The sequence below is a fragment of the Aquarana catesbeiana genome, linkage group LG03 (genome assembly GCF_042186555.1).
Source record: "Aquarana catesbeiana isolate 2022-GZ linkage group LG03, ASM4218655v1, whole genome shotgun sequence".
Classification (NCBI taxonomy): domain Eukaryota; kingdom Metazoa; phylum Chordata; class Amphibia; order Anura; family Ranidae; genus Aquarana; species Aquarana catesbeiana.
Window position 1 is genome coordinate 636,205,517 of NC_133326.1, and position 23,438 is coordinate 636,228,954.

General features: G+C 43.1%; 1 protein-coding gene and 2 non-coding genes across 3 annotated transcripts in view; all 3 read right to left on the reverse strand.

Annotated features, from left to right (window-relative positions):
• Positions 1-3,227: 3,227 nt before the first annotated feature.
• TRNAE-CUC (transfer RNA glutamic acid (anticodon CUC)) lies at positions 3,228-3,299 on the reverse strand. Its single transcript has one exon. It is a non-coding gene; the product is annotated as a tRNA-Glu (tRNA).
• Positions 3,300-3,645: 346 nt separating this feature from the next.
• TRNAV-CAC (transfer RNA valine (anticodon CAC)) lies at positions 3,646-3,718 on the reverse strand. Its single transcript has one exon. It is a non-coding gene; the product is annotated as a tRNA-Val (tRNA).
• A 5,776-nt stretch (positions 3,719-9,494) lies between these two features.
• Positions 9,495-23,438, reverse strand: part of FBXL12 (F-box and leucine rich repeat protein 12) — a 44,985-nt gene continuing 31,041 nt past the window's right edge. The window contains exon 3 of the mRNA XM_073622521.1: positions 9,495-18,627. Within this exon, the coding sequence (XP_073478622.1) occupies positions 17,821-18,627 (807 nt within the window). The 3' untranslated portion in view covers positions 9,495-17,820. The remainder of the gene's footprint in view (positions 18,628-23,438) is intronic.

A 23,438-nucleotide genomic window follows, 5' to 3' on the forward strand; every position in this document is an offset into this window, starting at 1 on the left:
ATATCCTGTAGTACGTTGCATTCGCAGTCTGGTCATCTGCTGTAGTCGCATTCGCAGTCTGGTCATCTTCTGTAGTCGCATTCGCAGTCTGGTCATCTGCTGTGGTCGCATTCGCATTCTGGTCATCTGCTGTAGTCGCATTCGCAGTCTGGTCATCTGCTGTAGTCGCATTCGCATTCTGGTCATCTCCTGTAGTATGTCGCATTCGCATTCTGGTCATCTCCTGTAGTATGTCGCATTCGCATTCTGGTCATCTCCTGTAGTATGTCGCATTCGCATTGTGGTCATCTCCTGTAGTATGTCGCATTCGCAGACTGGTCATCTCCTGTAGTATGTCGAATTTGCAGTCTGGTCATCTCCTGTAGTATGTCGCATTCGCATTCTGGTCATCTCCTGTAGTATGTCGCATTCGCAGACTGGTCATCTCCTGTAGTATGTCGCATTTGCAGTCTGGTCATTTCCTGTAGTATGTCGCATTCGCATTCTGGTCATCTCCTGTAGTATGTCGCATTCGCAGACTGGTCATCTCCTGTAGTATGTCGAATTTGCAGTCTGGTCATTTCCTGTAGTATGTCGCATTTGCATTCTGGTCATCTCCTGTAGTATGTCGCATTCACAGTCTGGTCATCTCCTGTATTCGCAGTCTGGTCATCTGCTGTAGTCACATTCGCAGTCTATTTAAAAGTAGTACCTGCTGTTGCACAAATCACTTTATTACACTTTTATTTCTGATATTTATGGCTATGCATATTAATGTAATCCATATTGAGCACCATATTTGATTGGCTGCTTGTGCTTGGCATATACACACAATCAAATAGTGCTCAATATGGATTAAATAAATAGATATCATAAAGTTTAATAAAGTGATTTGTGCAACAAGCTCCTTAAACATTCTACATTCAGTGAAAGTTCATGCAGAGCAAACTTTGCAGTACACTAACTTTCACTGAATGTAGAATGTTTAATGACCAGGGGCGAACTGATCCATTGGGCAGTTTATGTAGTACTAATTTGTTAATAGAAGGATTAAAGAGCTTGACTTGTAGTTTTGTTAGCTTTTTTTTTTGTTTTGTTGTTTTTTTTTTTGACAGGGGCGCAGTTTCAGTGCTTGCCATAGGCGCCATTTTCACTAGATACGCCTCTGCAGGCAGAGGCAGAGACTCAGAGAGGGAGAGACAGATAGGCCACTGATCATAGAGGCTGTGGCGAGCAGGGGATATGTGCTTTTCGTTCTGTTGGGACATAGTCCTCCAGTGCTGCGCTGCACCTCTGACACTGATTACTTATGGATGGGGCGGCTGCCGCCTGAGTTAGTTACACGCTGCAGAGAGCAGACAGAGGCATCCCCTGCATACAGTCACCACCACATCGAAAACCTACATAGTGCGGAGAGCGGCAGAAGACGGAGAGAGCAGGGAAACCAGCGGCCGGGTAGCACCGGCCCTGTCAATTTTGAGTTGGCCCACCCTTTGCAGCTATAACAGCTTCAACTCTTCTAAGAAGGCTGTCCACAAGGTTTAGGAGTGTGTCTATGGGAATGTTTGACCATTCTTCCAGAAGCGCATTTGTGAGGTCAGGCGCTGATGTGGACAAGAAGGCCTGGCTCACAGTCTCTAATTCATCCCAAAAGTGTTCTATCGGGTAGGGGGTCAGGACTTGCTCATCCATGTCTTTATGGACCTTGCTTTGTGCACTGGTGCGCAGTAATGTTGGAACAGGAAGGGGCCATCCCAAACTGTTCCCACAAAGGTGGGAGCATGAAATTGTCCAAAATGTCTTGATATGCTGACACCTTCAGAGTTCCCTTCACTGGAACTAAGGGGCCAAGCCCAACCCCTGAAAAACATCCTCACACCATAATCCTCCATCCACCAAATGATTTGGACCAGTGCACAAAGTTAGGTCCATAAGACATGGAAGAGCTAGTTTGGGGTGGAGGAACTTGACTGGCCTGCACAGAGTCCTGACCTCAGGAACACTTCTGGGATGAATTAGAGCGGATACTGCGAACCAGGCCTTCTCATGCTTCTGGAAAAATGATCAAACATTCCCATAGACACACTCCTAAACCTTGTGGACAGCCTTCCCAGAAGAGTTGAAGTTGTTATAGCTGCAAAGGGTGGGCCAACTCAATAGTGACCCCTACAGACTAAAGCCTAGTACACACGATCAGATTTTCGGCAAGGAATTGTGTGATGACAGACTGTTTGCCTAAAATCCGTCTGTTGGTACGCTCCATCAGACAATTGTTGTCCAACTTCCCGCCAACAAATGTTGGATGACAGGCTAGTAAATTTCCGGCGGACAACGGTCTGTTTTCAGATTTTCCTATCGTGTGTACACAAGTCCGTCACACAAAAGTCCAAAGTACAAACACGCATGCTCAGAATCAATGCTCACCAAACACGGCATTAGCAGAAGGTGCCCAAAGGGCGGTGCTCAAGAGCTGAAATTCCACGTAGTACGTCACTACGTTCGTGTTTGTTGGCCGACAATTGTGTGCAGTTTGTATGCAAGACAAGTTCACGGCACACGCCCTTCAGACAAAAGTCTGGTGCATTGTCTGCCAACAATCCGATCGTGTTTACGCGGCTTAAGACTGGAATGCCATTAAAGTTAATGTGTGTAAAGGCAGGTGTCCCAATACTTTTGGTAATATAATAATGTAATAGTGTATGTTCCATTCCTAGGGATGGAATGGTATAGATATGTATGGTATGGTATAGATTTCCTGGGGGGCCCCTAAATACTGCAGAGAGCACATAATAACATGGAGCATTCGCCTGTGAGTCGAGGGCTGGGGGCGGAGCCTTGATGTCATGGACTCACAGAACTCAACAAACCCTTTAAAAATGCTCTACAAAAGCACTGAATGCAGCCTAAAAGTACAACTCTTTGGCATTATTTTTTCTGCCCATCTATGGGTGGGCTTATCTGGTTGTGAAATATTTAATGAATAAAGCCTGTTATTAACAAAAATATATAATTGTATAAAGATAATAATATATAAATAGCAGTCCTGCAGTCTATATATTCTTTTTTTAATTAGTTTATAAAATTGAAAAATGTAAACACCAGCAAGTTTTTTATTTTAACATATTCACTTGCATTGTCTGCAAATACATATAATGAAGTCGGTTGTTTGCACTATTATGTCTCATGAAGTTCAGGGATATCAGGAAAAATATAAAACTCCAGGTTGAGGGGGAAAGAAAAAATCTTTCTTCCCTGACCGGGAATCGAACCCGGGCCGCGGCGGTGAGAGCGCCGAATCCTAACCACTAGACCACCAGGGAATCTGCAAATTTAATTCTGACATGTATACAGGTACACTGACTGAAAGTCAAAAATTTCAGTGTTGCTGGTCTCTGAACTGATTGATAACTGTACAAGCACATGCAATGCAATTGGATGACCTACTTTCTGAAAAAAAGATTCCAGATAGCTAATAAAGGAGGTTTTTTATCCCACTTATGTACTACAAGCCTCTTTGTATTAAAGCTGTTAAAAAAAAAAAAAAAAAAATAGTAATATATATATATATATATATATATATATATATATATATGATGGCGCAATAAAAGCACAGTGATAAATATATATACTGTAATATCATAATTTAATAAAACAGCCAAAAAATACTGTTTCCGCCCGGTTTCGAACCGGGGACCTTTCGCGTGTGAGGCGAACGTGATAACCACTACACTACGGAAACTGACTTGTGGAGAATTCTGCAGTCATACCTGATAACACGCACTATATGCATTCCTGTAAGCTTTCTGCTAAAGCAAATAAATGATTTTCCGGTCTTTATTTAGGACAGTTCGTTTCTGATCAGCTTCTCATTCTTTCAAAGACAATATTTTAGTCTTTCCAGATAGCTGTCCAGGTACATTATTTAGTAGATCAACAGAAGTCTCTCACTGGTCAGAATCACACACACACACACACACACACACACACACACGGCGGATCCCAGTAGTTCCGCCATTGGTGTCAATAGCTTTTTATTTTTGTTATTATTATATTTTGAAAATTATGTTTTACCTATTTTACGATGTACCCCATACTCATTCACATAGGGTGGGGGGCTTGGATCTGGGGGCCCCCTTATTAAAGAGGGCTCCCGGACTCCAATAAGCCCCCCGCCCGCAGACCCTGACAACCAACGGTCAGGGTTGTCGGGAAGAGGCCCTTGTCCTCATCAACATGGGGACAAGGTGCTTTGGGGTGGGGGGGGGCCGCAGGGTGCCCCCCTCCCCCAAAGCACCCACCCCCCCATGTTGAGGGCATGCGGCCTGGTACGGTTCAGGAGGGGGGGCGCTCGCTTGTCCACACCCCCTTTCCTGACCGGCCGGGCTGCGTGCTCGGATAGGGGCCTGGTATGGATTTTGGGGGGACCCCAGTCGTTTTTTCGGTGTAGGGGGTTCCCCTTTAAATCCATACCAGACCTAAGGGCCTGGTATGCCCCGCGACAGGGCTCGCAAGGTGTCAATATCGCCGATACAAGCGACGAGATTGACTTCCTTTTCTAGTCCCGTCGTACCTGAGTCACGTTCAAAATGAACGGACTTGTTCGTGTGTGGGCAAGTCCGTTCATTTGGAAAGTCCGTCGTAATACCGACACATAATCACAAATAGGTTGGACTTGATGGACTTGTGTCTTTTTTCAACCTCTCTCTATGTAACTCCGTCGGGAAGACCGGCGGACATAGTCGTGTGTAGGCAAGTCCATCTGTAGTCCGGTCGTGTGTAGGCAAGTCTGTTCGTAAAAAAAAGTCCGGCGGAAGTCTGTATAAAGTCCGTCGGACCAGTCCGGTCGAAAAGTCCGACCGGGTTGTACGTTGCAGAACAGTTAAAATCAGATTTTTTTGGTAAGAAAATTACTTGGAACCCCCAAACATTATATAAATATTTTTAGCAGAGACCCTAGGGAATAAAATGGCGATGGTTGCAATATTTTATGTCACACTGTGTTTGCACAGTGGTATTTCAAACCCAATTTTTTGAGAAAAATACACTTCAATGAATAAAAAAAAAAACAAAACAGTAAAGTTAGCCCAATTATTTTGTTTAATGTGAAAGATGATGTTACGCGGTGAGAAACGTGAGAGAATCGTGATCTAACTTCTAAGCAAAAAAAAAAAAAATTGCGATTCTCATTTTAGCCAGAATCGTGCAGCTCTAATTTCTACCACTTTCACTTTCTTCAAGGCCTCCTGAAGATTTTTCATCCTCTGCTCCCTCTGCGTAGGGAGGATGAGTTCTGCAACCTTACCCTTGTAACGTGGATCAAGAAGGGTTGCCAGGCAGTGATGATCCCCCTTCTTGATACCACGAATCCTGGGGTCCTTTCGCAGGCTTTGCAGAATCAGGGAGGCCATGCAGCGTAAGTTTGCAGAGGCATTTGATTCTGAGTTCTCTGGGTCACTAAGGACCACATGATCTGTAACAACCTCCTCCCAGCCACGTACAACTCCTTGGGTTTCACGTCACTGCTCACCATCCTTGTGGCCTCCTCAAATGGTGACAGGACAGTGTATGCATCCTTGATCAGTAGCCACTGGCGTGGCGAAAAGAAGCCAGGCTCCCCTGACCCTGTTCTGGTGTCATACTCATACAGGTACTCATTGATGGCCCTCTGCTGTGTGTGCAGCCGCTGCAGCATTGCCAACGTCGAGTTCCACCTGGTGGGCATGTCACAAATGAGGCAGTTGGTGTGCAGGTTGCATTCCCTTTAAATGTCAGCCAGCCGAGCACCGGCGGAAATGACCACAGACTTTTCTGGCCTGCCTCAGGAGATCCTGTAAGCCTGGGTACCTGCTCAAGAACCGCTGCACCAACAAACTCAAGACGTGTGCCAAACATGGAACATGGGTCAAGTGTCCCTGTAGGAGGGCGGAGAGAAGGTTGGTGCCATTATCGCATACAATCATTCCTGGCTGAAGCTGGTGTGGCGTCAACCACCTCTGAGCCTGCCCCTGCAGAGCTGACAGAATCTCTGCCCCAGTGTGGCTCCTGTCCCCTAAGCAGACCAACTCAAGCACCGCATGGCATCTTTTTGCCTGAGTGCTTGCGTAGCCCCTTGAACGCTTACGGAGCACCGCTGGTTCAGAGGACAAATCTGCAGAAGAGGCCATAGAGGAAGAAGAGGAGGAGGGGGTGGAGGAGAGAGCTGTGGCAGAATCACCACTAGCATTTTGGAGGTGTGGTGGCGGAACAAGCTCCAGCAATACTGAACCCTGTCCTGTATCCTTCCCACCTGCCAACAGTTACCCAGTGCGCCGTAAAGGAAAGGTAACATCCCTGCCCATGCCTGCTGGACCATGAGTCAGCAGTAATATGCACCTTACTGCTAACCGCCCTGTCCAACAAGGTCAAAACATTGCCTTCCACATGCCGGTAGAGAGCCAGAATGGCCTTCTGTGAAAAGAAATGGCGTTTTGGAACCTGCCACTGAGGTACAGCACATTCCACAAGTTAACGAAAGGGGGCAGAGTTTACTAGCTGAAAAGGCAGCAGTTGCAGTGCTAGCAATTTGGTCAAGCTAGCATTTAGACGCTGAGCATGTGGATGGCTGGGACCGAATTTCTTTTTACGGTTCAGCAACTGGGGTAGGGAAATTTGCCTGCTAAAATCATATGCCGGTGTACTGCTACCAGATTGGCTGCAAGTACTTGGGACACCTATTGCTATATACCTGCATTCCTCTCAGTGCTGCTTTTTGAGAGGATTGGAGGTATAGTGGGGTTGGAGATCCAAGATGAGGAGCAAAGAGAAGTCCGCCTTTTTCTTTGATGTGGGTTATTCAAGTGCTGTTGCCAACAGACTGCACGGCAGGTCATCATATGTCTGGTCAAGCATGTGGTGCCCAAGCGGCTGCTGTTCTGGCCACGCTTGATCCGCTTCAGACATAGGTTGCAAACAGCAATGGTGCGATCTGCTGCACACATGTCAAAAAAGCCCCACACCAAGGAACTTTTAAAAGTCAGCGGGGAGTCAGCAGCGCCCTGCACCCGTGGAGCTCTGCGGTGTGATACAATAGGGTGGCTGCCCTTAAGCTGCCCCCTAGAGGACATCTTGCCTCGTTGCAGTTGTGCCTCCTCCTCCTTCTCCTCTCAGGCACCCAAGTACAGTCAGTGACCTCATCATCCCCCCTCCCTCCTCGTCACTGGAGAAAACTTGGCAGTATGCTGCAGCTGGGGGAACATGACCGCCAGTTTCTTGCCCTTCTTGGGCACCCCCTCTCTCTAGGCTCACATTACTCTCTTCCTCAACCTGGGAACCAACATCGGAGCCTTCAAATCACTGCGCATCCTCCAACAGCTTGTACCCAACACTGTGGTCGAATAACTCTGGGGACTCCTCCGTGCATGATGGTGGGGCTATGGAAGGAGTGACTGTGGACAAGGAGCCGATGGAATAGGCCGCTTTGGCAACTGCGTTGGAAGGCAAACTACTCTGAGCCTGGGTGACAGAGGATGAGGACGGCTTTGTTATCCACTCCACCAACTTTTCTGCATGTTCTGGCTCAATAACACGGCCAGCATCAGAAATAAAGGACATGCATGTCCCACGACCACCTGCAGAGGATGCACCATGTCCACGACCAGCACTGTTGACTGTAGACACAGAGGCTGCTTGCCCTCTTTCAGTGGCCTGTGAGCGTCTGCCTCTCCTTGGTGACCTTCTGGACATGATGTATATTTTGTTTTGCAACACCACATTACACTGTATACACCACCAGAATAGTAGAAACTGTACTACGGCTGCACTGTACTGGGTACACCACCAGAAGTGTAGTAGACACTGTACACACCGATACCATGTACACCGCCTGAAGTGTATTAGAAACAGTGCACAACAGAATGCACCGTAGATATAGACTACACTGGATGCAGAATATATATTATATATACACACACACACCGCCTGAAGTGTATTAGAAACTGTACACCACGGAATGCACTGTAGATAGATATATATAATATATATATACACATACACAAGTATATGTGTGTGTGTATATATATATAAATATATATATTTTCATATACACACATACTCTGCATACAGTGTAGTTTATATGTGCAGTGCATTCCGTCATGTACTCTTATACACTTCAGACGGCACATATATACTATATATATATATATATATATATATATATATATATATATATATTACACATACATACACACACACACACACACATATATATACAGTCTTGTGTGTGTGCAATTTATTTATATATATATATATATAATCTCAAATACACTGCCAGTAACTGAATAACCTGCCTGCTTAATGTAACTCAAGCTATCTCTCTGTCCACACCAACACTACACAGGGCCGCCGTGTAAGCTGCCTTATACAGTGTGGGGCATGGACTTAGTCCCCCTGAGCCACAATTGGCCAGAGGCACCCCGCCTTTGGCTCTCTTAGCAGAGGGCGCTGTGATTGACCAAAGCATGCAGGTCAGGTGCATGCTCTGGCCAGTCATCATACAGCAATGCACTGCAAACTCGCAGTGCATTTTGGGGAGTTCCACGGCACTCAAATTTGCCGCGAACGCCCCATAATGTTCGCTGTTCTTCAAACACCCGATGTTCGAGTCGAACCTATGTTAGACCCGAAAATCAAGCTCATCCCTAACTGTATAAGTGTGTGGTTTTTACACTTGTGAGTATTCATTTTTAACTTTTATTGGTAATTAAACCTTGTTGGAACTACACCAGAGTGGTCATGTGGTCTCCCTCCCTTCCCCTCCCTTCCCCTCCCTAATGGAAACCAGGAAGTAACTAAAGAAACATTAAAAAAGTTTAAAACAAGTAAATATAATATACTTGTCTATCCATTTACTAATGCTAGCAGCATAAGGATTAGGGCCCGTTCACACTAGTGCGATGCCAGACATTGCATGTGATTTGCACCGCATTGCTATGCAGATCACATGCGATGTCTGTGCGATGCAAATTCAGCCATACAAACTGTATGGCTGAATTTGCATCGCATTCGGACCAAACTCGTGCAGGACCCCTTTTCTTTTTTGTCCGCATCGGAATCAGATCACATGAGTGTTCACACCCGTACGATCCGGTTATGCAGATCGCGCTGCCTTTTGCAAACCGATTGCTGGGTGTCGTTAACTTAACATACACTCTGCAATTAGTTTGCATGAACGGGTTGCGATTTTGATGTGGTGCGGATTTGCAGCAAATTTACTGTGAATTTGCCCAGCATCTAGTGTGAACCGACTCTGAAAATAATCAATGTTGATTGAGAGAGTAAAGTTCCTCCTGAACTTGTCACATCTGACTTTCCAATGGCATAATCTCCCAGCATAGTGTTATCACATGGCATATTATCACTCTAGACTGGTATGTAACCTCTTCTGCCCTTCTACAAAGTACTACTGTAGAACATAAATGTAGATTAAAAACAGGACTTTAATCGACCAGAAGACAAAAAAAAAAAAAAAAGACCAAAAGTAATACAAAACCCACATTTATTATAACAAACTGCATTTTTCTGCTTCGGGGAAAAAAAGCGCAAAAACAAAAACTTTTACATAGAAATTAACAACTTAAATGATTTTGCAAATACAAGATTATACTACTTCCACTATACCCATCACGTGCACGCTATGGTTTGTCTGAGGGCCATGAATAGATCATAAAATCCTGAGGCAATGAATGGCTACACTCAGGTGTGTGCGTGATTAGTACAGTTTCCTAGGAAGGTGCGTAATGGATTTTACAAACTCGGCAGTGATGCTGTTTACAAGATAAACTTAGGTAATAACAGAATAATATGTAGAGACTATACACTTCACATTTATAAAGAAAAATAAAACTTCTGCTTTACCGAGATAAAAAAAAAATTAAATACAATATTACATAAAAAAAAGGGCACTGTGCAGTATTCATGTAGGCAGAAAATGGCAAAATATTAACACAAAATATATCCAAATATAAAAATATATTCATACTACTGATGAAATCAAAAGCAAATTATTTATGTACACAGTTGTGTATATCTTACATAGGAAATTTCAGCCACATTGGACTGAGTCCAATGTGGCTCTCTTAACTTTACGGGTGGTTTGGCTCATACAGAATGATAAACAGGCATTTTTGGCCACATACAACCTACTGCAAGCAGACTGTCAAAATCAATGACAGGTTGAAGTTTGCAGCAGCTGTACATTGCTGGATGCTGTTCCAAGTGGTACTCATGTTTAGGGTGTATGATTTCAGGGACGTATGCCCTGAATGCAGGAGTTCTGCAAATACTGGTCAGAACTTTGTCCAGCCACCACATATTTCAGCCTGTCATTGATGCACTGTTCACCTGTGCCTCTCTTAAACAAATGCCTAGTTTTTATGCAATATGAGCGAATCCAACCATGTACATGAACCCTAAAGCAAACCTTGACTGCTATTAAAAAAAAAAAAAAAAATAATTCCAGCACAAAGATCCCCTCAGTAGAAAACAGGATTATACTCACCCCTTTGTCAGCCTGGGTTTCCTACTCTCCCTCATTACAGCGTTCTAGCCTTTGTCGGGAGTGTCAGGTGCCCATGTCACCACCACATGCTGTGCCTCCATCCTTTGACCCCCCTATGTCACTCCTATGTTCCATAGTCATGTAGGGGTGTCAGAGGATGAAACCACAGCAAGGGAAGAAGGCATCTGACATTCCCAGAAGTTTCAAAAGCTGAAGATCCTGAAGAAGTCTACAGATCTAGAATGGAGGGGAGGTGGAGACAAGGGCCACTGGAGACATTAGTATAAAATCACTTTCTATTATGAAGAAATGTCATCTGCAATCTTTTGTTTGACTGACATGGTCCCTCATGATTTCCATGCTAGTTTCTCCACAATTTGCAAGTACCTGCCTGGCTAATCCAGATGTAGGCAATCTCGGTCCTCCAGATGTTGTGGAACTACATGTCCCATGAGGAACGCAAGACTGACAGCCTCAGACATGACTCCTAGAGGCATGATGGGATATGTAGCTGGAGTGCTGAAGTTAAAGCTCTACCCCTGACCTAACCAATTATGCAGCCATAAGCCTAAAACTAAGCAGAGGTTGTGAAATTTTTATCATTTTAATAAAACATGTAAAAAGAAAAAGTGGAACGATTAAATAAAGTTTTGAAATACATTAGTAAGTACATATTTTATCTGCCAACATATTATTTATTCTGTTCCAAGATTGGTGTTTTTCTTCTGTAATTTGCCTAAAATTTGCATGACTAGCTTCTCATCTTATAACTGTCTGGGCTGCATTCCAGTCAGTTACATTAATCCCATTTATCTCTGAAGACTAGAGAAACCCTCTATATTATAGGTAAGAGGAGATGGGGAGGTTTCGGTTGTCCTGATAATGCCGGTAAGCGTTATCACTCATGGACAGGAACTAAGTTACTGGAAGAATCACCAAGTAAAAATAAAGAAAAAAGCCTTAAAAAATAAAATTAAAAAAATGCAGCTGTCACATATAAGGACTGGTGAGCTGTAATATATTACTTTTTTCATTTTTTGGGTTTAGATATACTTTATTCTGTTGTGCATGATTAGCGAAAAGATAATATAAACACGGCTTTCAGGCAGTTATACTAGCAATAGTCTAAAATGAATTTCATCATTTAAACTACAACTAATGAATGCTGTCTGACAGTCTAAACAAGTACCAAATCTAGTTACTATACAGTGCACAAGCAAACGAAAAAACTCTTTCCTTGACCAAGTTAAATTTGCCTTCATTTATGCCTCACTTACTCCCTATCCCAGGCACTGCAGCTCACAGTGGGAGGGTCTAAGCAACAGAGGCCATGCTGCCAATCCAGAAAGCAGTGGGCAGGACTGGGTATGGTTAGGTGCCGATTGACAAGGTAGAGACTTGTGAATCAGCAGTGACAATGTTTACAACTTTTTCATCCCACTGTAGTACAACCAGGCACCTGAGAGTGACAACTCTGCTCCGAATTCAGGAGCACTGCAGCATTGTTGCCACTCCATCACAGGAAGTTGCATTAGGTGCACTTCACTAGGAGGAGCAAGAGGTATTTGTGGGACTTTGCAGAGAGACTAAGAGAAAACGGAAAGTGCAGGTGCGCCTATAATTAAATAGGAGCTCCAGCCCCCCACCAAAAAATTAAGTCAGCAGCTACAATACTGTACCTGCTGACTTTTAATATTAGGAGACTTACCTGTCCAGGGATCCCACGATGTCGGCACCCCAGCTGATTTCTCAATCGGCTCTTGGGTCCTACCGCCGCCATTCCTTGTAAGGGAAACCAGCAGTGAAGCCTTCACAGCCAGCTCCCTACTGAGCATGTGCGAAGCATGCTGCACTTTGTGAATGGCCCTACGATGAGGTTTCCCAGAGGGCTTCCCCTTTTGTGTGGAGCTCCACTTTAAGAGCTGCAGCCAAGATTTTAATGGGAGGCCATAATTCTACCTTAATTATATGACTGAAGAAAAGATTTTTATAATATATATATATATATAAAAAAAAAGTACAGGCAGACTTTGCCACATTGAGGGGCCAATGCATGTATTGTAAAATCTTGAATGAGAATCTTCTTTCCCTCAGCCAGAACACTGAAGATGGGTCTTCCAGCATGACAATGACCTAAAACATACCACCAAGGCAACAAAGGAGTGGCTGAAGAAGCACATTAAGGTAATGGAGTGGCCTAGCCAATCTCCAGATCTCAATATCAAAAATTTATGGAGGGAGCTGAAAATTCAAGTTGCCAAGCAACAGCCAAGGAACCTTAAGGATTTAGAGAAGATCTGTAAAGAGGAGTGGGCCAAATGCTTCCTGAGATGTGTGCAAACCTGGTAACCAACTACAAGAAATGTCTTACCTCTGCTTGCCAACAAGGGTTTCTCCACCAAGTACCAAGTCATGTTTTGCTTGGGAATCAAATACTTATTTTACTCACTGAACTGCAACTCAATTTATCACATTTGTATCATGTGTTTTTTCTGGATTTTTGGTTGTTATTCTGTCTCTATAATTTAAAATACACCTATGATAAAAATCATAGACCCTTCATTTCTTTGTAAGTAGGCAAACTTACAACATCTGCAGGGGATCAAATAATTAATTTTCCCCACTGTATCATAGCCTCACGTTTTATATATCTTTTCTATAAATGTTCAAATCAAAAACATTTACAAAAGTGGGCATGGCTCAGAGAGGACAATTTTAGGGATGAAATTTGCTGTTGAAAACACCAAAAAGGTGTCCAAAACAAAATCTTCATTACATAAATAAAAGACTTATTGACATTTAGATATGTAAAATGTACCATTATTTAACGTGGAAACCCAGCCTTTTTTTAAGGATTTGATAGCGCGAGGACAACTTTTGGTTATTTACTTCTGTCTAAATTAAGGAAAAATTTCCCCTCATCTGCTGTCCAAGAGACACTGCAGGTAGGGAGAGGAAATCTTGATATCATTAGAGGTGATGTCGGGAGATTTTTGAATGTTTCTTTTTCCATTGACAGACAAGACAAATTTGAGAAAAATTTTATTGGGTGTTTTGCTGTAATTTAATGTTCAGTATTTCATACTGCAACATTTAAGAACTTTTGCTGTAAAATGGTGAGCAACCATTATATTTCATATCTAATTTCCAGCTGGGGAAGGACTGACTGCATTGCCCCTAAGTGAGATAGTATAATATGAAATCTGCAGATGTAAAAGTGACAGAAAACAGAGCTTTAGCTTAAACATAAGGTGTACCAGTTTATCAGCAGTCTTATCTTCTCAACATCTGTTTCAAGTGCAGAATTATAAAACTTGTTTGAGCGTTCATAAAAAGGGGGTGGAGAGCTGAAGTTACACTCTGCAAGGCTCAGCTCGGAGAACTGATTGGAAGAAAGGGACACAACCCCATTCACACAGCACATAGGAACAGAGCTGAGGCTGTCAATCAGCTGGAGATCCCTCCCCTGTCACCATTTTTTCTCTTGGTGTCAGAAAAACTTGTCACAAGCGATTCATGCTGATGGCAGAGGAACAAAGCAGCAGAGAGACATGACATTTAGTGCTAATAATTGAGACAAGTACACACTATAGAGGTATATACTTTGTTTATATTTCATGTGAGGTTTAAATCCACTTTTACGGTCTGATATGAACCAGTAGCACCTACATTAACACATTTCTATCAACACAGCAGTTATTTTCTCGACCAAAATTGGGTCACCTATGGGTTTACAGATTCATCTTTTACAGCATTAGCTCACCAACTGGTGCTACCAAAGTGACGCTGTGTAATTCAAAAGCCTTGTTAGTATTTTTCCGGAGAACATGTTAGTGGAAATGACGAGAGGACCTCGGCCACAAAGGATCACATAGTGCACTCAACACAGGTTTCCTGCCCAGCACCACTAAACTGACTGTGTGTGTTCAGAGACCTTGCTATTTCCTCTCAAGGAGAACACAGTAATGTAAATGGTGAGTGGGTTTCAGCCACAAAGCATCTCATGGTGCACACTCTACACCGTCCATTCTCAATTTGGAATCTAGAATTTTAGGGGTTTTTAGTTTTAGATTTTGCTAAGGGTTTCTTGAACTGGAGCTGATTGAACTTCCATGCCCGCATAGCTACAAGGCCAGAGCCACCAATAATCTTTTTAGCTGTCCATAACGGTGACATTCTGGTGACCACTGTAAGTGGACATTCCTCCCACCGACCACAAACGATTTGATTTTAGCAAAAGGTTACCTGAGACCTGAAGATTATTTTAAGGGTTACTCTTGGCTAAAAAGATTAAGAAAGGCTGCTCTACCCAGATCTCCCATCCAGTGCAGTGATACTGTGTCTGCAGGGACCTTATTTCCCAGGAGAGCATTGTAAAGTAAATAAAAAGTAGGCTTCAGCTGCAAAAAATCTTACCATGCACATTGTATACCACCAGCCAAAGGCTAAAAGACATGATAATTAATTGCACTCACAATAGGAGAAATTGGAGCATATCAGAACGCGAAGATCAGTCTCGGCAGATGTGTAGGAGGTGGGAGGGGACAGTTTTAAGGTTAGTTAATTGTAAACTGCAATTCCACTTTAACATGCAACATGCTTTTGAACTTTCTGGAATATTTTACTTCTTCTGCAGGTACAGTCAGTTCTCCAGCACAGCTTACTCCTTCCTTGCACATTATAGTCCTTTCCTCTTCTGGGAGTGTCCAATTACTGTCTGTGCTTACCCAGCTCCAACCACCTCTCCCTTTTCTACATAACCTTTATTGTAAGCTGCCAGGAAAGGAGCAATAGGCAATACTTTCGAGCAGTGGGCTCCAAACCCCGGCCCGTGGGACAGATGAGGCCCTTTGCTTGACTTTATCTGGCCCTTGGGGCACTCCCACTAGTAAGAGGCACTACACCTCCCACCGACACCAATGATAGGACACTTACTCCCACCAACAGGGCACTATTCTTCCCACTGACACAAACTACGGGGCATTATTCCTCATCCTACTGACCAAAGCATTAATTTAACTGTTTTTACTCCAGTGACTACCAAGCCTAAGACAGGGCATTTTCTACTCCCACTGGCCACAGTCCAGCCTCTCTGAAGTCTAAAGGACGCTACACTGGCCCTTTGTTTACAAAGTTTTGCGATACCTGCTTTAGGCCTCTACCACATGGGGTGTGCTCCTTTGTAGTCTGTCTGCTCAGCAGGGAATCGGTTTGCTGATCCCCACTGAGAAGGCAGGCGATATTGTCCGTGTTCACTATGTTTATGCATAGTGGACACAGACACAGCCTGCTCTCCTCTATGGGCGGTCAGATGTAAATCTACCACCTGTCCATTTGCACTCAACTGCCATCTGATCCGCCAGATGAATGGGGATCCCCAACCGTCTCTTTTTAGTGGATAGGATTGGATCTCCGTGGATGTAAAATGGACACGTCTGTTTACACCTGCAGTTCCATAGAGGAGACTGGAGGGTTCGATCGGGTCCAGCTGAAAAACTGACAAGCGGGCCCGATCACTCTGCTAGTATGAAAGGGGCCTTAGAATGTCACTTTAAAAAGTTTTACTAAACCCACAACAGTAAAATCAGTCTGTATATGCAGTAAAGCATGCTTGTTATATGCACTGTGGAACCTAAGGGGTTAATCCTCCACATTGTGTAAAAAGATAGTTTGATCCTGGCTTCTCTGATCCTCCCCTCCTTCCACTGATAATTTCATGATAACTCTATGGAGTCAGGCTGCACATGCTCAGTTTGGTGTGTATTGCTAGAGATGTTTTTTTTCTTGGGGGGGGTGCATGTGATCAGCACTGTCCAGACAGAGAGTAAGGGATTTTGAAGTCTCATAGGACAGTCAGAAAACTCCTCCTACAAGCTTTAACCGTTGCTTGGCTGGACACTGATAGAAGTCACAAGACTGCTATATACTGCTGATGAGAAAAAGTATTCAGCAGCTTATATTTACTAAAATAATTGCATTTCAATTTTCTGTGTACTGTGGGAGACCAAATATAGTGAATGCAGGTCCTGGGTTTAGTAACACTAAGTCTGCTGGGGCTCCTGCCATTACAACCACCCAGCAGCAATCGCAGGGCTTTTAGAGGTCTATACATAGAAAGATTTTATAGGTAACATACCTAATATACATTAAATGATCATATAATCTTATTGGACTCTTGTCATCGAAATTAATTATTCTGGAGACAGACTAAGGAAAACATCAGTTTTAGCGTGCGGATAGGTAAACCTAGATCTTAATGGGAATGTTGCTCATCACTTTAAGCAAACAACCATCATGCTTTCAACAAACATCATGTAGTTATGACATCTGTTAGAAGCTTGTTTAAAGTGATTAATGTCAGCACTCCCCTTTAAACCTCCCCAAACTAAAACCGAACAATGCTTTAAAACAAAGTCAAACTTCCACTTATGGAACTAAAATTTCCTGTTGCAAATAAAGCTGCTCTCGTGTACACATCTGAATACATAATTTACATGCCAACAAGTTAACTGACTGGTTAGTAAGGTAATCATATGGCATGGAGGTATGTGAATTACAAGAGTGGATGAACAGAACTCCAAAATGTTTGGGAACAAAGTCATTCACATATGTATCAATCCTGTATAATTTTTAGAATTTGTCTGAAGTTCCACTTGCCTCCAAACAGGTTTGAAATATGTCCAAAAATATATTAAAGTTGTAATTTATAAACTGCTAAAGCTGTTACAAATGTAGACAGAAAGGTGGTAAGCAGGTGTACAAAAAGGTCTAGTTTTTAATTTAGTTTTTAAAGTTCTGAATTGTTCATTTTAATTCATTTTTAAATTTACTATGTTTTTAAATCAATTTAGTTGATTTTGTTTTTCCAACTTATTGGAAAAAAAATATTCAATTTTTGAAACAGGTTTGCAAATCTCCGATCGCATAATGGTACAACCTGCCTGAGTATGCATGCTTTTTAATGTGCCTAAATTTGCCCCACAAACATTAAGGTATTTTAAAGCGATAACAAGACACATTTACACTATAAAATGCAACTAGAAATAATCAATATTCTACACTGCACAGCTCAAATGATTACCATGATGTGTAAGTGGCATCAAGCACAACATATGCATGTGTATACCTTTATATACACACACATTATACATCAATCAAGAATAGTTAGATTGAAAAAGAAAAAAAAAAAAAGAAAGTGCCTATAAGCATCAACCTGACACAATTCAAGGTACAAGCTTGTAATAAAAGGGTGTACTGGGCTTAAAAGCAGTACAGATAGTGCCATCTCCCATTATGAGCCTCCTTCTCTAATCCTTTGGGACTGAGCCCACAGCTGGAAAGGAGTTAGTGACTGTGCAATGTGGGAGGCTTTTCCGAATCTCTTCAATACCTTGGCCCTCAAAAAGGATCCCATTGAGGTTAAGGTAGTTTAAGGCTGGTAAGTTTACACACACAGCTATGATGCATTTCGAGGTGAACCGGAGGCAATACTCCAACCACAGCTTCTCCAGAGTCTTAATACTGGACAGGCAAGCCAAACCAGCATCTGATAGAGAGCAGAAATTTGTGAGCGTCAAAGTCCGTAAGTGCTTCAAATGACACCCTATCAAGTGCAACGTAATATCTGTTACTTTGCAAGCATTCAGTTTTAGGTGCTCAAGTCCTTTAAGATAGGGAACCGCTTTCTGAATACCAATGTCAGTGACTCTGTAGGTGCCAGCAAGGTAAAGGGTCTTTAAGACTGACTGACTGCATATGGCTTCCAAATGATGGCTTGAAAAAGAGGAAACGTTGTTCAGAATAAGGGTGTCCAGTTTTGGAAGAGTTTTGCTTTTGTTGGGTGACGACTTGAACCAGGTCATTGGGATCTCGCAATGGGACAGCTCCAGTGTTTTCAAGGTAGAAGGCAGACAGTCATAGCTCAGAGAACGAAGGTTTGTCTCCTCCAGGTGGAGGTTTTCCAGGCTGGGGTAACGCTTATCCAACACTTGGAGGATGGCAGGAGTTAGAAACTCTTGTTTCTTGATGGATAACAGAAGTCCCTTAATTTTCAGAGTCTGCAGGCTGGTGCCAAGCCAATGCCTCACTAGGTGCCAAAGGATTTTTGAATCCAGCTGTTGAACAGAAAATAATAAAGTCAGAATACAATATAGCGTACATGCTGGGTTTGGGGAAACAAATCATCCTTGACAAGATGACACAAATGATTAAAGAAAAAACCCACTTCCCAACAACGGCTTTTAAGCAGAACTAAAGTTAAAAAATTTAAATTTGCGATCAGGCAGGTTCTTTGTTGCAGAAGAGACCTGCAGTGTCTCTTCAGCAATAAAATACACTTACATTGCATCCCGAAAGTATTCAGAGCGCTTTTGTTATGTTACAGCCTTATTCCAAAATAGATTAAATTCATTACTTTCCCTCAAAATTCTGCACCATAAAAAAAGTTTGTTTAAAAATCTTTGCTAATTTATTAAAAAAAAAAAATAAAAAAAAAATCACATGTACATAAGTATTCACAGCCTTTGCCATGACACTCAAAATTGAGCTCAGGTGTATCCTGTTTCCACTGATCATCATTGAGAAGTTTCTAAAACTTGATGGGATCCCACCTGTGGTAATGATTGGACATAATTTGGAAAGGCACACCTGTCTATATAAGGTTCCACAGTTAACAGTGCATGACAGAGCACAAACTAAGCCATGAAATCCAAGGAATTGTCTGTAGACCTCCGAGACAGGATTGTATTGAGGCAAAGATCTGGGGAAGGATACAGAAAAACTTTTGCAGCATTGAAGGTCCCAATGAGCACAGTGGCCTACATCATCCAAAAATGGAATACGTTTGGAACCACCAGGACTCTAGAGAGGGCCACCCGGCCAAACTGAGCGATTGGGGGAGAAGGGCCTTAGTCAGGGAGCTGACCAAGAACCCTATGGTCACTGACAGAGCTCCAGCGTTTCTCTGTGGAGAGAAGAGAACCTTCTAGAAAAACAACAATCTCTGTAGCACTCCACCAATCAGTCCTGTATGGTAGAGTGGCCAGACGGAAGCCACTCCTCAGTAAAAGGCACATAACAGCCCGTCTGGAGTTTGCCAAAAAGTCACCTGAAGGACTCTCAGACCACGAGAAACATAATTATCTGGTCTGATGAATCAAGGGCTGGCCTGAATGGTAAGTGTCATGTCTGGAGGAACACAGGCACCGGTCATCACCTGGCCAATACCATCCCTACAATGAAGCATGGTGGTGGCAGCATCATGCTGTGGGGATGTTTTTCAGTGGCAGGAACTGGAAGACTAGTCAGGATCAAGGGAAAGATGAATGCAGCAATGTACAGACATCCTTGATGTAAACCTGGTTCAGAGCGCTTTGGACATCAGACTGGGGCGAAGGTTCATTTTCCAACAGGACAACAACCCTAAGCACGCAGCAAAGATAACAAAGGAGTGGTTAGGGGACAACTCTGTGACTGTCCTTGAGTGGCCCAGCCAGAGCCCAGACTTGAACATCTCTGGAGCGATTTGAAAATGGCTGTGCACCAACGCTCCCCTTGCAACCTGATGAAGCTTGAGAGGTCCTGCAAAGAAGAATGGGAGAAACTGCCCAAAAACAGATGTGCCAAACTTGTAGCATCATACGCAAAAAGACTTGAGGCTGTAATTCACGTCAAAGGTGCTTCACCAAAGTATTGAATGAAGGCTGTGAATACTTATGTACATGTGATTTTTTTAAGTTTTTTTATTTGTAATATATTTGTAAAGATTTAAAACAAACTTCTTTCACGTTGTCAATATGGGGTATTGTTTGTAGAATTTTGAGGAAAATAATGAATTTAATCCATTTTTGGAATAAGGCTGTATCATAACAAAAATGTGGAAAAAGTGAAGCACTGTGAATACTTTCCAGATGCACTGTACCTGCTTGTTTGCAATCCTCTGTAGAATGTGCACAGAGTCACGCATGCGCAGCTCAATTTACATTCACATCGCCTATCTGGGAGGATACCTCTGAACCCACTCACACATGCACTCTTCCACATGTTTGTAGCCATCAATAGTTACATGTACACATCCTGTAATACTCCATGTGATGGTCTAAAGAAGCATGGTTCCTTTTCTATCTCCACTAAGCCTTTAATTAAATGGATGATGGCGTTATAGTGTACAGTGTTAACACCTATAGATTTTCTACACCCCTCATCTGACCTCCTAAAGAAACGGATTTTTGTTCCAAGAATTGTGAAAGCCTTCAGACTTTGGATACAACAAAATTATGTGCGTTTGTTGAGACACATACTACTGCATACATTTGGGCTGGGAGTGCGACAAAACCCTCTCAGATGAGGTCTAATCATTTTGTACTATGGGTTATGGTTGCCTGCTTTTATGAATTACTAGTATTTTAACCACTTCAATACCAGGAACTTAGACACCTTCCTGCCCAGGCCAATTTTCAGCTTTCAGCACTGTCGCAATTTGAATGAAAATTGCGCAGTCATGCTACACAGTACCCAAACAAATTTTTTATCATTTTGTTCCCACAAATAGAGCTTTCTTTTGGTGGTATTTGATCACCTCTGGGATTTTTATTTTTTGCGCAACAAAAAAGACCGAAAATTTTGAAAAAAAAAACAAGTTTTTCTTCGTTTCTGTTAAAAATTTTTGTAAATAAGTTAGTTTTCTCCTTCAATGATGGGCACTGGTATGGCTGCACTGACGGGCACTGATGGGCACCGATGAGGTGGCACTGATGACGGGCACTGATGGGCACTTGTAGGTGGCACTGATGGGTACTTATGGGTGGCACTGATGGGTTGCACTGATGTCACTGATGGGTGGCATTGCTGGGCATCACTGATGCCTGTTAGTACATATTGGTGCCAATCAGTGCTCATTTGTGGGCACTGATTGGCACAGATTGGGCATAATTTGCACATGTGAATGGCCATGGGGTACATACCTGGCCATCCACATGTTGCCCCCATCCCTGGTGGTCCTAGTGGCGTCCCTGGTGGTCCAGTGTGGTCATTTGAGGGGGGGCTGCGCTGATAAACAATCAGCGCAGACCCCCCTGTCAGGAGAGCCGCCAATCGGCTCTCCTCTACTCGCATCTGTCAGACGCCAGTGAGGAAAAGCCGATCAACGGCTCAAAGAGAAAAAGAAGGGGAGTGTGGGACTTTATATGAGGCACAGATACGTGCCTCCATCCCTATATTTGGAAGCATAGAGAAGGAGATGGGACTTTAAAATGAAGCGGTTGAAATGCGGAGGTGATGGTATAAATATAATGTTTTATTTATATCAAAATAATTAATTTCGTATATTACATATATGCGCAGGGTATGGACATGGTAATACAAAGGTATAAAACACATAAATAAATGAAAATAAATTCAAGGGAATCAACGGCTCTTCCTATTTACATCGTGATCAGCCGTGATTAGATATGGCTGATCACGTGGTAAAGAGCCTCCGCCATCCGAGATCGGTGTAGCGATGTGTCAGACTGACACACCACTCCACTGATCGCCGCGATGTGCACCCCCACGGGTGCGCGGCGGCTGTTATCCTGAAGGACGGTCCAGTCAGGATAACTGAACCACCGCCCGGCCGTCATTTTGCTATCATTTTGCGGGAAGTGGTTAATGCGTACCAATAAATATTTTTGATTTTTAAACATTTGTATTTGGGTGCCTTAAAGGTCTACTTGTTAGTTTTTTCTTATTTAGTTGTCAATGCATACAGCAGCATCTGGGGATTTGTTTAACACAGACAACCTACTCCACATGGACCAGCATTCCTGGCATACCTCTGCCACACTGAACAGTCAGGAAGCTTGCTCTGTTACTTTGTTCAGCTTTGCTATATCCAGGATGTAAGTATGGGGCCGGGCCGGGACAAGGGGTGTGCAGGAGGGAAGGCTGTCCTGGGCATGAGGAGGATTTGGGGGGGGGGGAGGAGGGTGTGCTGGGAGGGGAAATTTGGGGATAGAAATAGTGCTAGGAGAGGGGAAATTTGAGGGGTAGAGGATTTGTGCTAGGAGGGTGGATTTGGGGAGGGTGAGGATTTTAGCTGGGCAGCGAGATTTGTCCTGGAAGAGGGGAAATTTTTGTTTGGAGGAAAATTTTGGCTTGCAAAGGGAATTTATGGGGCAAGTGTAAAGATTAGTGCTCACATTTTCTTTTATGTGGGGGGGGTTTGCTGGCACGTAACGCTCATACATTTTTTAGGGGGGCACCATTTGCCCTAGCACGGAGTATGTATATCGCATACTGGACCAATCGCCCGTGGAAGCTGCAAATCGCTGTAGTAGTCACTGCTACTACAGAGATAGCTGCAGTCTTCTGGGTCCTATGCTGAGCAACTGCCCTTGGCGCAGTAACCACAGGGGGTGTTCTCTAGACGCTGCATTCTTTCAGAGAATGCCTTGTATTTTTTTTTTTTTCAGTGAATACAAGGCATTCTCTGATTTGACATGGTGGAGAGGCAAGGTAATAATGTCACTATCTCTACCTGGTCCAATCAGAGAACACCTTGTATTCAATAAAAAAAACAAAGGCATGGAAGTTGTAGAAAGATCCTGAGATGATCTGTAGACCAGTATGTCCCTCGAGGGTGATGCCCACAGTGGAAGGTGGTTATATCAAATAAGAAAGAACAAATGAAGGCCACATAGTGTAACTTCGTATAAAATTGTGTACCAAATTTATTTAAAAAAGAGGAAATACTCTCACAAGAAAGATGAATAAAAACAGCGCTGTGTAAGTAAAATGGCAGCAGTAGGACCCCACTGCCATTTTACTTACACAGCGCTGTTTTTATTCATCTTTCATGTGAGTGTATTTCCTCTTTTTTAAATAAATTTGGTACACAATTTTATACGGAGTTACACTATGTGGCCTTCCTTTGTTCTTTCTTATTTGA